Raw genomic sequence first — 12,949 nt, forward strand, 5'->3', positions numbered from 1 at the left:
ATCATCGGGTCACGCTAGAGAGATAACGTTCCTGGATAGAATAAATGATAGCTTTATGGAGCAATTGGTTCAGGAACCGACAAGAGAGGGAGCAATTTTAGATCTAATTCTCAGTGGAGCACAGGATTTGGTGAGAGAGGTAACTGTGGTGGGGCCGCTTGGCAAGAGTGGTCATAATATGATCAAATTTGAATTAATGATTGGAAGAGGAACAGTGGGCAAATCCAAGGCTCTCGTGCTAAACTTTCAAAAGGGAAACGGGAAACTTTGATAAAATTGAAAGGAGCAGCTACAAAAGTAAAAAGTGTGCAAGAGGGGTGGTCATTGTTAAAAAAATACCATCCTAGAAGCACAGTCCAGATGTATTCCACACATTAAGAAAGGTGGAAAGAAGGCAAAACGATTACCGGCATGGTTAAAAGGGGAGGTGAAAGAAGCGACCACTGTAGCATATATCAACCGACAGGGAGGCACGAGGAGCAGACACGTATCGCTCCTGATGGCGTGGGCGGAAAAGCACCTAGCACGCCTGACTGCTTCACACATTGTGGGCGTAGACAACCTTCAGGCAGACTACCTGAGTCGTCAACGATTGGACCCCGGAGAGTGGTCTCTCTCCGACGAAGCAATGACACTCCTCATTCATGGTTGGGGGCCACCTCACCTGGACCTGATGGCAACGTCTCTCAACACTAAAGCATCACGATTCTTCAGCCGCAGGCGGGAGCGCGGGGCGGAAGGTGTAGACGCTCTAGTGCTCCCTTGGCCGCACCATATCCTGCTCTGTGTTTTTCCCCCATGGCCTCTAGTGGGCAAGGTCATCCGGAGAATAGAGCTCCATTGGGGGCCCATCATTCTGGTGGCTCCCGAATGGCCATGTCGCCCCTGGTTCGCAGATCTGCTCCAGCTAGCAGTGGACGGCCCACTTCGGTTGGGCCATCTTCATCGGTTGCACCATCAGGGACCAGTATTTTTCTATCAGGCAGAACGCTTCTGTCTTGCGGCCTGGCTTTTGAACGGCACCGCCTCAGGCGCAAAGGATACCCTGAGGCAGTAGTCTCGACTCTCCTCAAGGCCCGCAAAATTTCGACTTCGGTCTGTTCATTACTGGAGGGCTGCCATGCTCCAGGAGTTCAAGAGTATCATTAACATTTTCCAGACAGGTCGCTTACGTGAAGGTCTGGAAGGTCTTTGAGGCATGGTGCACAGCGCATGGTGCTCATCCCATAAGGGCCTCGGTCCCTCAGATCCTGGCGTTCCTTCAAGACGGACTGGACAAAGGCCTCTCCTACAATTCCTTACGGGTCCAAGTGGCCACTCTGGGTTCGCTCATTCAGTACGCAGATCATCCTTCGCTCTTGGTACAGCCGGATATCGCCCGGTTTCTCAAGGGATCGAAGCATTTACGACCCCCGGTGAGGGATCCGTGCCCTTCTTGGAGCCTTAATTTGGTCCTTAAGACTCTGGCAGGTTCTCCCTTTGAGCATCAGCGCAATGCCACCAACAAAGATCTCACGCTCAAGACAGTTTTCCTGGTGGCCATTTGTTCCGCACGTTGCATCTCGGAACTTCAAGCGCTCTCTTGCCGGGAACCCTACCTCCGTTTCACGGACACCGGTGTCTCTCTACGTACAGTTCCATCATTCCTACCCAAGGTCGTCTCGACTTTCCACCTGAACCAGATGGTAGAGCTCCCATCCTTCACAGCTGACGAACAGAGATCTCTTCATTTTCTGGACGTCAAACGCACTCTAATTTGCCTCTTGGCGGTCACTAATGACATCAGGGTCTCGGACCATTTGTTTGTCCTGTGGTCGGGGCCGAGGAAGGGGTCCCAGGCCTCGAAGACGACGATTGCAAGATAGCTAAAGGAAGCCATAGCCGCAGCGTACATAGGTGCGGGTCGGACTCCCCCGCGGGGCGTCAAAGCCCGCTCTCTTCGCTCACAGACAGCTTCCTGGGCCGAGGTACAGTCCCGTCTCCTCCCAGGAGATTTGCCGGGCGGCGACTTGGAAGTCTTTGCACACCTTTGCGCGACATTATCGACTGCACCTACCACCGGACACATTCGAGCAGGGCTTTCAAAGGCCCACCCGGTGTAGGGAAGCTTTGGTACATCCCACCGTCTGGACTGATCCGGGTTCCTTACCTGCTAATTTTCGTTCCTGTAGTACCAAGGATCAGTCCCGACGCCCACCTCGTTGGTTACTGGGTTCATGGGGGTCTTTCCTGCTCGATCTACTCCGCTCATTCTGAAACACGCTGTTCTTCTCGTCTTATATGAGACTGTTCCACGGTTCTTTCTGCAAGTTACAGTTTTGGCACGAGTTGCCCTGGTTTATGTTCTGTTACGGTTGGGGACACTTGATCCATCCTTCGCAAGTTTTTTTTATTCTGGCTTTGATATACTCTATACCGAGCTCCGGCAGAGGGCGCACTGGTTAATACGTCAGCGCCCTCCGAAGCCTCGTCCGACTCACTCTGCTGGACGGGGGGGACATAACCCCACCGTCTGGACTGATCCTCTGCTGGACAGCGGGATGTTAAGTCCTCACACGTGGGTGAATAGCAAGCCACAGGCAGACTCATAATGAAGCAGGCCAAGCAGCACCGAACATGTGCAACAGGCGCAACAACTGGAGGGGGTGCTGTTGGCAACCATGAGGCAGCCTGAAATTCACAGCGGGTCGAGGTGGGTTCCCTACCCTGGGAATAAGTTCTGTAGGACAGAGAGTCTTGTCGCCCAGCCTTGTCCAGGCAGTAATGGGGCTGCGAGGGTGTGGAGAGAGCTCCACGTCGCAGCCCTGCGGCTGTCGGCAATCGGTGCTGAACGGTAGTGCGCTACTGACCTTGCCGTGGCCCTGAGGCGAGTGCGCCTTCACTCGTCCCCGCTTGCCGGTAGCAGAATCGGAGAGGGTCTGCTTGCCCACCGCAACTCCAAGCTTGCTTTTCTCAAAAGAAAAAAAGAGCCGGGTGGACTTCCTGTGGACTGCGGTGCGATATAAGTAAAATGCGAGCATTATCGGTGGAAGCAGAAGCGGTGGGGGAACGGGACACCCTTCTCTGTTCTGTCTTTGAATGAAGGGGTGGGCAGGAGACCCATTCTGCATGCTCCCGCTCATCTGTAGTCACTTAGGCATCACAACTGTCTCTTGTTAAGAGCAATTTTAATTAAAAAGAAAAAAAGTAAATACAGTTAGTCAACATCAGAGCAATAGGCAGCCACGAATGTCAACACAAAGGAAAGGTGGACTCTGGCCAACAGGGCAGGGAGCGTCGGGGTGGAGGAGCACTGGAGCTTGGCTCTCCTTCTCTGATACACTGATGCAGGTGGAAGCTGCTGAGCTGTGGCTTTCATGTCGCCTGTTCTGCAGCTGAAGCCGGGTCACCTTCCAGGGTGTAGGACGGGTCTCTCCAGAGCTGTAGGTTTCCTTCTAGGGCTGTGAGTAGGCAGGGCTCGCTGGGGTGGTAGGACAAGGACTGTACCACCCCTTTCCCTGCAGGGAGACTGAGCACAAGCGATCCCTGGAGGGGAGAGGGAAGATACGCGTGAGACTGGGCAGCAGTGAGTTATAGCCCCTGCTAGGGGCATCCAGACTCTCGCTCACTCGGGCCTGCTTCTCACCTCCACCAGGTCCCAGAAGTAAATGCGTCCGTCCTCCGAGCCGCTCACTACGTGCGTGTCCTTCTCAGTCAGGCAGCATTCCAGCTTACAATCCCGGTTCTGGTGGCCGCTATATCTAAGGCAGGCGAGCATACGTCTGAGTTAGGGGGAACCCCCACCTCCAGGTCTCATCAGGCCCCCGTATGTTGTGCAATCATTCTCTGGTGCTGGGCACCCCACTAAGCCCTGCTTACTGCCTCCTGCTACCAGCGGATGGACCTGCCCCTTCCTATTTAGGGACACTGATTTACAGAAGGAAGCAAAGACCCTCGTGCATGTGCTGTTACCCCCTTAAATGCACCCTGCATCCTCCTGTATTCTTGCATTAATAAAATAACAGAACCTGTTCTCAGTCAGTGTGGCCTCACTGCCAGCCTTACACCACTTACTCTCCCAGCAGCTCCCCTGTATCTCTGTCCAGCAGCCGCAGGGTGGCGTCCAGGCTGGAGGCCAGCATGCACTGTCCATCTTTACTGAAATCCACACTGGTGACAGGACCTGGGGGGAGGGGAGGGGGGAAGGAGACAGCATCAGACGGGCCACTGCTTTGGAGAACCACCTCAGACACGCACAGCAAGCACTTACTTCCCACATAGTCTGCAAGGAGCTGCCCCATCCTGAGGTCATAGCGCCGCACCTGCCCATCCACCGAGCTGCAGAGAGAGAGGAGAGGAGAGGCTGGGATGAGGGGTGAGTGCGCGCACACACCAGGGGCAGTGGCAAGCAATATCCAGGGGCAAGGGTCACAGCTATGGGACCTCGGACACTTACCCAGAAAGGATCTCATGTTGGGACACCTTAAGACTGGACACGCTGTCCTTGGCTTCATCCAGGACCTGGATGGGCTCCGGCCTGCGGGAGCGGCAATCCCAGCAGCGGACACTCGAGTCGATGGAACCTGAGGGAGAGAGAGAGAGAAAGGCGGATTTTATCAAGTGAAACCTGTGCTGCTGCTAGTGGGGGGTCGTGCTGCCCAGGATGCGTCCCATACCTGAAATGACGACGGTAGCATCCTCATTAAACTGGACACAGTTTACTTTCTGCGGGACAGAAAAAGGGAGGGGGGTAAGCTTAAGTGCTTGTTTGTCCATATCCAATATGGTGCGCCCCCATCCGGGACAGCTCAGCTCCCCCGGAGTCCCCGACCCTGCTCTCATCGCACTGCAGTCAGGTGCCTGAGACTTCAGGAGGCAAGGCCGTGACCTCCCTGCCCCCAAGGTCAGAGTCTGTTCTCATTCCATTGGGTAAGAGCCTGGCCCTAGGCGCCACAGTGGCTCTACAGCTCGTTGCCCACCCTTAGTCTCAGCACTAGGACTGTCGGGGGGTAGCGACAGTGCTGAATCTTCAGGTGAAGATAAACCCCCCTGGTGCAGCTACAGGCCCATGGTGAAGTTGTGCACGGACCCAACACCGAAGCTAATGAATAAAATTATCTACTCTTAGGTGGGACCCCTGAAGACAAAGAGGAGATGATCTATTTTTATGCCAGAAACCCCCAGATATTTAAACTTCTGGGGTACACAGAGAGAGCTAAAGGAAAAGCTGAAAAAGCCAACTGATAATTTAAGTAAGGATAATTTCCAAGCGCCATCTGAAATGTTGCACCCTCTGAGGTCCAGGAGGCAGCGCTCTGGCACAGTGCGTGAGCAGTAAAGCTGATAAGAGTCCCAACACCCACCCCCCCCTGGCTTGCAAACAAGGTCCTTTGCTGCCGAGCTTATGCGCTGAAACAGACCCACGTGGAGCCAGAGATCCAGCCTCACCCCTGCGTGACCTCGGAACTTCCGGACGACCTGCCCCTTCGCCACATCCCAGATCACCACCGTCTTATCCGAGCTACAGGAGCACAGCTGACTGTTATCGTACGACCTGCAGGGGGAAATCAGAGCACACAGTCCTGTTCATACCCCAGATCAGTCCAGACGCCCGGGTTCTGCCTCTGCCATCAGCAGATGGAGACAGAGAAAGTCTCACTGTCACTGCTATAGATCCTGGAGCGCCACGTGCGGTCCCTCAGTGTTTCTCTGTCTCCAGCAGATGATAAGAGGTATAAAACTTACAGTCTGCAGTATATTAAAAAAGAAAACATTATCGGATAGTCTTTCAAGCATTCCTCCCAGGAGGCTGTCAGGTCCTGAGGGGGCCAATCCCCCTTTGATGAGATGGGGGATTGGTGACCCCTGAAGGAGGCTTGCTCCTTGGCTTCCTGGGGATTGTACAATTGGTGGCCGTGAGTTCCCCCTTTCCTCCTGCAGGAGAAGCCCATTTGGATTCGTGCATCAGCCCGGCAGCTTTAAGCAGAGCTCCTTTTCTCTGTCTTAATGTTTTTAAGGGCCATTAAAATTTAGGAAATGAATAAATAAAAGGGCTGCCGGTCGGCAGAATGGTCGCCAGCTTAGTACTGAGGGTGACCGCTCTCCGACATGATTCCACCCACCTCGGAGCCAGACAGCACCGGCTGGGGGGGGGGGGGGGGGCTTAACTCGAGGACCCAAGAAAACAACAAGGAAGACAAATCCAAAAACGCCGTGAGGGCGAAACAAAGTAGAACGGATGCCAGATGCCCCCAATAAAATCGCTTTACGAAATACTATGACCAAGCCCGACCCTGGCCGAGTTTCACAACCGGGGCTGCAATAAATAAATAAATAAATATAAGACTAAATTAAAACCGATAAGAAACATTAAAAACAAGACAACATGTAAAAATGGTAACGTTTAAAACCGAATATGCGATTAATAGTGCAAATCGATGTAATCTGGATGTGCTCACGCCATACGCATCGGCAGAAGAAGAAATAAAAATTAGTAGAATCCAAAATATATGAAAAATATAAAATGAAATCATTCAGAGAACAAATGTTGATGTGCAGCCAAAGGTCCATGCATTAATTAAAAAAGAATAAACGGTGTACCTGTATGCGAGGGGAGCTCATGAAATTCAGTTAATATTGTTACGGCGAGCGATTAATCTGAAGAAAAATGACCGATTATAAATTTAAAAATGAGAAATAAAAGATCATAAAAAAAAAAAAAATGGTGAGCTTGAGGATAGGCAAATGAATGATGTTTAACCTTATAAAGGCATAAAAGGTCAAAGGATTAGAGGTTATAAAAGCAAAGCCGCACAGTGAAGTAGCAGCTGTTGGGGCAAACCTCAGATAAACAGGCCGGACAAGCGGAAGTGTAAACCATTATCCCCCTAAGAAAAGAGTGAGATAAATAAGATGGAGCCATGGGCTGGATGTGACGTGCGTACCAATAAAACTGACGGGGTGAACCCAATCCGAAGCTCACCGAGGGCCGGCGACAAGAGTGACCTTTAAAAACGTGGATGAATCCCGCGGGAAGCTGTGCCCACCGAACCAAGGCTGCGCTCGAGAGAGAGTAAATACTTTGTACGGGAACGAGATTTAGATAAAAAAAACCCCTGAAATGCATTTTATTGCTGCGCATCAGCACAACGCCCCACGGACTCGTCTATGTTATAAGGTCACTCGTATTGCCGGTGTCCGGCGTTTGTCTTGCTTTTAACGTCTCTTACTGGTTTTAGTTTAGTCTTCTATATATATTTATTTATTTATTGCGGCCCCCAATTGTAAGGGGAGAAACTCGGCCAGAGTATTTCGCCTCCGCTTGAGTAAAGCGATTTTATTGGGGGCATCCGGCACCTCTGACTTAACTCGAGGTCACGAGGCGAGTCTGCCAGGGAAGCAGGGCTCGAACCCCTCCCGGGCCACCACCACGAGACGTCCCTTACCCTGCCGCGTCCAGCACTTCGTAGCCGTGCCCGCTGTACGTTTTCAGCAGGGTCCCTCTGTGCGGGTTCCAGAGCTTCAGAGACTTGTCGCTGCCGCAGGTCAGGCAGTAATTCCCATCCACTGCCAGGGAAGCGGAAAACAGAAAAGAGATTTTTTTTTCAAAAGCAAATGCCTGCAAACAGCAGCGGGCGACAGGAGGACCGAGACGTCGGAGAACAAGGAAGAGAGTTAAAAGTGAGGACTGACCGTCACCTCCAAGGCTTATACGGACTGTATTACTTGAGGCTGCATGAGCAGACTTCTGCTAATCATCTGTATCCAGCTGCTCTCCTGGCTTTATGAAAACCTGAACTGGGACGGTGCATGGCCCTGCGTGTGGATTCCAGTTGTCAGGCTGGCCAGGGATGTTTTGGGAGGAGGCCGACCAGCTGTGACCCGGGGATGAGCAAACTGCGGTTCAGGGGCCAGAACTGGCTCGGTCTCCCCTTCAATGATGCTCCTTTCCCAAGTCACGCACAGGCCTTTTTTTTTGGGGGGGGGGGGGGGTCTCTTTGGTGATGTGGGGGAAGGAGCGTTAGGGAGCTGGAGAAGGTCAGCGCAGGTGCCCTGGGGGTTTTGCAGCAGGCGGTGTCGCCTTTCTCCGGGTCTGCAGCAAGACAGACACCGACACCAGTTTTGTGAGGCTGATGCCAGCTTAAGTAAAAAAGCTTGCGACAAGCCTGCGCCGTGGCACACGATGCTTTCATTATAAACTTAACAGGCAAAGCCCCAACAATTTTAAGAGGCTGAAACATTTAATTTTATTTTTATTTATTTAAATTCTTTTTTTAATATACCGATGCTCAAGACCAGGTCTTATCGTACTGGTTTACAATAAACTAGGGGGAACCAGTTAACAGAGCAAACAAAAGTTACATTATAACAGGGAATGTGGAACTAGGCTGTTAGAGAAAAAGATAGGTTAAACAAATTCTAACTGGAGAGAAGGGCAAAGCAGGAGAGGGTGCTTACAGGATAAGAATTATGTAAGAACATAAGAACATAAGAAAATGCCATACTGGGTCAGACCAAGGGTCCATCAAGCCCAGCATCCTGTTTCCAACAGAGGCCAAACCAGGCCACAAGAACCTGGCAATTACCCAAACACTAAGTCTATTCCATGTAACCATTGCTAATGGCAGTGGCTATTCTCTAAGTGACCTTAATAGCATTTACATAGTGTATATGAATTAAGCAAGCAATTATATTTATTTATTTAAAGCTTTTTTATACCAGCATTCATGATAGGATCACATCATGCCGGTTTACAGGAAACAAGGGGGCGATAACCTAGAACATTTAACAGGTGACAAGAAGTAAAAAAGTTACAATAAAACAGGGGAGGAGGAACTGGGAGAAGTTAAGAGGCTTGAAAGGTTTTTAGGAATGAGAACAAAAAACAAGAAGGATAACTATTTACATAGTACTGGAATGTAACTTAGTGGTTGTAGCAGTCAATCCGTTGGGTCTATTGGAGGAGTCCGTGAGGTTGGGGAAAGGCTTGTCAATTAGTCGGAGAACAACATTTAAGTCAGAAAGCAGACAGCTCTACCTTAAGGGCTGCTGCTGCCCACTTTAGGTGGCATTTGATGGGCAAGGAAACCCGGGTTGTGAGCTGTTGTACTAGGGGACGGCTGGAGAGAGAGGTCTGGGGACAGCATCCTTCCCCCCCCCCAATCACTGAATAAAGGTTCAATGGTTCCTGTGCAAGTCTCACGTGGGTGGGTGCGAAGGTTGGGAAGATGACATAAAGGGGGGGGGGGGGGGGGGCTGGTGCTTCCAGAGGCTGCGGCCATGCTGCCCCCTCCCCACTCACCGCCCTGGCTCGTGCAATAGGTTGGTGCCTCCAGGGGCCCCGGCCGTGCCTCCCCCTCCTCACTCACCGTTAAACCTCACCGCCCGCACTGCCCCCTGCTTGCACTCCACGCTCCGCAGCAGCCTCCGGGGGAGCTCCGGCTTCAGGGGCTTGGGAGCGGGGAAGGCCAGGGCTGCGGTTCACAGGGGCGAGGGCGTCCTCCCCGGCAGCTACGGTGCAAGCGTGCGGCTCGGGGGGGGGGGGGGGGCCTTTACCCCCGCATAACTGCCCCCGGCCCTCTGCAAGTGACTCACGTGACCTGGGCGCAGCCTATTTTCAAGACTGGGAGGGAGGCCCGGCGCACTTCCTCCGTCACTTCCGGACTCAGCCGGAAGTGGAGGCGGGACCTGCGTGCGTGCGTGCAGGGAGGTGGTCTTGGTGTTCTCTCTTCTTCCTTCTCCGACCCGGGTACCGGGGGCCCGTCGCCATGTCCGTGAACAACGTATCCGACCCCCGCCGGCCCGGCAAGATCCTGCGGTGAGAGCCCAATGCGATTATAATATCAGATCACTGGATCCCACCGAGAGATCCCAATATAACTACAATATGATATCACTGGATCCCACTGAGAGATCCCAGTATGATCCAATTATAGTATGGGATCACTGGATCCCACAGAGAGATCCCAATATAACTACAATATGATATCACTGGATCCCACTGAGAGATCCCAGTATGATCCAATTATAGTATGGGATCACTGGATCCCACAGAGAGATCCCAATATAACTACAATATGATATCACTGGATCCCACTGAGAGATCCCAGTATGATCCAATTATAGTATGGGATCACTGGATCCCACTGAGAGATCCCAATATAACTACAATATGATATCACTGGATCCCTCAGAGATCCCAGTATGATCTATTTATATGGGACCACTGGATCCCTCAGAGAGATCCCAGTATGATCTAATTATAGTATGGGATCACTGGATCCCTCAGAGAGATCCCAGTATGATCTAATTGTAGTATGGGATCACTGGATCCCTCAGAGCGATCCCAATATAAGTACAATATGATATCGCTGGATCCCTCAGAGAGATCCCAGTATGATTTAATTATAGTATGGGATCACTGGATCCCTCAGAGATCCCTGTATGACTTCAATATGGTATCACTGGATCCCACAGTGATCCCAGTATATTACACTTATAATATATCACTGGATCCCACAGACATCCCATTATAATATAACTACAATATGATATCACTGGATCCCACAGAGATCCTGGTATAATCTAATTATAGTATGAGATCAATGGATCTCAGAGATCCCTGTATAATATAACTATAGTATGACATCACTGGATCCCACAGAGAGATCCCAGTATAATCCAATTATATTACGAGATCACTGGATCCTGCAGAAAGAGCCCATTATATCATATCAGATCACTGGATCCCACAGAGATCCCAGTGTAATCTAATTATAATATTAGATTGCTGGATCCTGCATAGATCTGTGTACAATAATTATAATACAAGATTGCTGGATCTTGCATAGATCCCTGTATAATCATATGAGATCACTGGATCCCACGTAGATCCCAGTATAATACAAGGTCACTGGATCATGCTGAGATCCCAGTATAATCTAATCATATATCACTGGATCCCACAGAGATCCCAGTATAATCTAATTATAATAAAGAGTCCTTATTTCAGGGCGATTGCTTGACAGGTTTTTTTTATGCTGACTCCTGAAATATCCATCCGGTAATGAGTGCAATCTTTGCCATCTTCCTGCAGGTACAAACCTCCTTCCACGGAGAACAACCCCACCCTGGAGGACCCCACCCCTGATTACATGAACCTTCTCGGCATGATCTTCAGTATGTGTGGCCTCATGCTGAAGGTGAGGGTCAGGGGTCTCAGCGGACGCTGTCAGCGGTGAGGGAGGAGGTCAGAGGTAGAGAGCGGAGAGGGTCGGCCGGGGCTGGAGAGGAGGGCGACGCTCTAGCTGACAGGCTCTCTCTCTCTCTCTCTTTGTGTTCATAGCTGAAGTGGTGCGCCTGGATTGCCATCTACTGTTCCTTCATCAGTTTCGCCAACTCCCGGAGCTCTGAAGACACCAAACAAATGATGAGTAGTTTCATGTAAGATAAACTCAACTTTCTTGTCAGGATGAGGGCAGGTACTGGTTTATCAGTTTGAACCAGAAACCTTAAATGTAATTATGGGAAATACTAAGAAGGGTTTGGATTTCTCTGGGGGGGAGGCCGAGATTAACACTGGTGAGAGCACAGACTAGCCCTCCACTCCACCCCCCATCCTCTGTGACTACTTCCCTGGCCCTGGCTGACTCTCAGGTTCTTAATCTCTCAGGATGCTGAAAAGGCTCCCAGCCAGGCTAGGCAGGAGGAGCCAATAAGTAAACAAGAAAGACTTTGAAGGCCTCGGATCTTTAGAGGACTAGCCCAAGGGGGCAGTGTTGTTCCATGCCCAGGTTGGCCTTTTTAAGGCACAGGGGGATCCTGCACCGGCAGTGATTCCAGCACCTTTCAGGGGCTGACTCAGGTGAGGAAGGGGGCCTGAGCCACACCGGCCTCCCCCGAGGGTCTTCGGGTTGTGGATGCACTGGGAGGGGCCTGACTCTCAGAGAGAGGTTTTGAAGATGAAACGTTCCCAGCTCTGGGGGAGGGGTCTGCAGGTGGCAGGGATTATGAACCTGCGTGAGCAGCTCTTGCTGTTGGTGTCCCGGGGGCTCCTTCCCCTCACCTCAGCGGGCCTGCTGGTCAGGCGTGAGGGGGTCATGGTCTCATGGTGTCCTTTGTCTCCTTCCCAGGCTGTCCATCTCGGCGGTGGTGATGTCCTATCTGCAGAACCCGCAGCCCATGTCGCCTCCTTGGTGACACGATGTCAGCTCTGGCTCCGTGAGACCTCGTCCAGGCTCCCTTCCCGCCCAGACTTGGACCCATGTCCGATCAGCTGCCGTTAATGGGGATATTTGATTTCAGCCGAATGCCAGCACAGAAGCGGGACAGCTCTCCCCCCCCCCCCCCCCCCCCCCCCCCCTCGGCTCCTGGGATTTGGTGCTGTTTGGGGGGTTTGTTTGTTTTTTTGGAAGATTTCTGATGACTGTCCAATGCTCCAGCACTGACGACCGCTCTCGATTCAAGGTTTCTGTGGACAGCTCTTGAACGTATGGGAATGGGCCCTGCTCTGTGCCCTCCGCTGACAGCTAAAGCCGCCGCACCCCGTTTCCCAGCCAGTACACGACATTCTGGCCTGTACTGGTAGTGTCAGAGACTGGGTCCAGAAGGCCACGCTTGTCAGGAAAGGCGAAAGAAACCGCAGCTCCTGTACGGGTGGGAAATAAAATGTTTCTGTAGAGGAATTTGGAGGTGGTGCCCGTGTCTTTTTATACAATGCACGCACACACTGAGGTGAGAAAACGCGTCTGCGTTCCTCTAACAAGCGTTTATATTAGGAAGCGGCCGTGTCAGCCTAGCCAAAGGTGAAAACAAGGTGCTGGCAGGGAGCGCTGATGTATTAATTAGGGATTCAGACCCCGGTGGTGCTGAAAGCTGCAGCATCTAACATTCCTCTGCAATGCTGCAGGCACCTTCCTGAAGTGATGCTCTAAAGCATAAGAACCTGCAGTGCTGGGTCAGACCAAGGGTC

At 51.6% G+C, this 12,949-nt stretch overlaps 2 protein-coding genes across 2 annotated transcripts; one reads left to right on the plus strand and one right to left on the minus strand.

The window, feature by feature from the left end:
- Positions 1–3,150: 3,150 nt before the first annotated feature.
- On the minus strand, positions 3,151–9,748 carry LOC115080413 (WD repeat domain-containing protein 83-like). Its single transcript, XM_029584554.1, has 10 exons — positions 9,724–9,748; positions 9,348–9,452; positions 7,425–7,545; positions 5,428–5,533; positions 4,656–4,704; positions 4,436–4,562; positions 4,250–4,317; positions 4,054–4,162; positions 3,626–3,740; positions 3,151–3,525 (listed from the first exon to the last, which is right to left on the minus strand). The coding sequence occupies exons 1-10, from the start codon at positions 9,746–9,748 to the stop codon at positions 3,355–3,357; spliced, it is 996 nt and encodes a 331-aa protein (XP_029440414.1). The 3' UTR covers positions 3,151–3,354.
- WDR83OS (WD repeat domain 83 opposite strand) lies at positions 9,633–12,666 on the plus strand. Its single transcript, XM_029585150.1, has 4 exons — positions 9,633–9,796; positions 11,075–11,180; positions 11,324–11,421; positions 12,111–12,666. Exons 1-4 carry the CDS (start codon positions 9,747–9,749, stop codon positions 12,175–12,177), a joined length of 321 nt encoding a protein of 106 aa, XP_029441010.1. The 5' UTR covers positions 9,633–9,746; the 3' UTR covers positions 12,178–12,666.
- The last annotated feature ends 283 nt before the right edge of the window (positions 12,667–12,949 follow it).

This window comes from Rhinatrema bivittatum, chromosome 19, assembly GCF_901001135.1.
Source record: "Rhinatrema bivittatum chromosome 19, aRhiBiv1.1, whole genome shotgun sequence".
NCBI lineage: Eukaryota > Metazoa > Chordata > Amphibia > Gymnophiona > Rhinatrematidae > Rhinatrema > Rhinatrema bivittatum.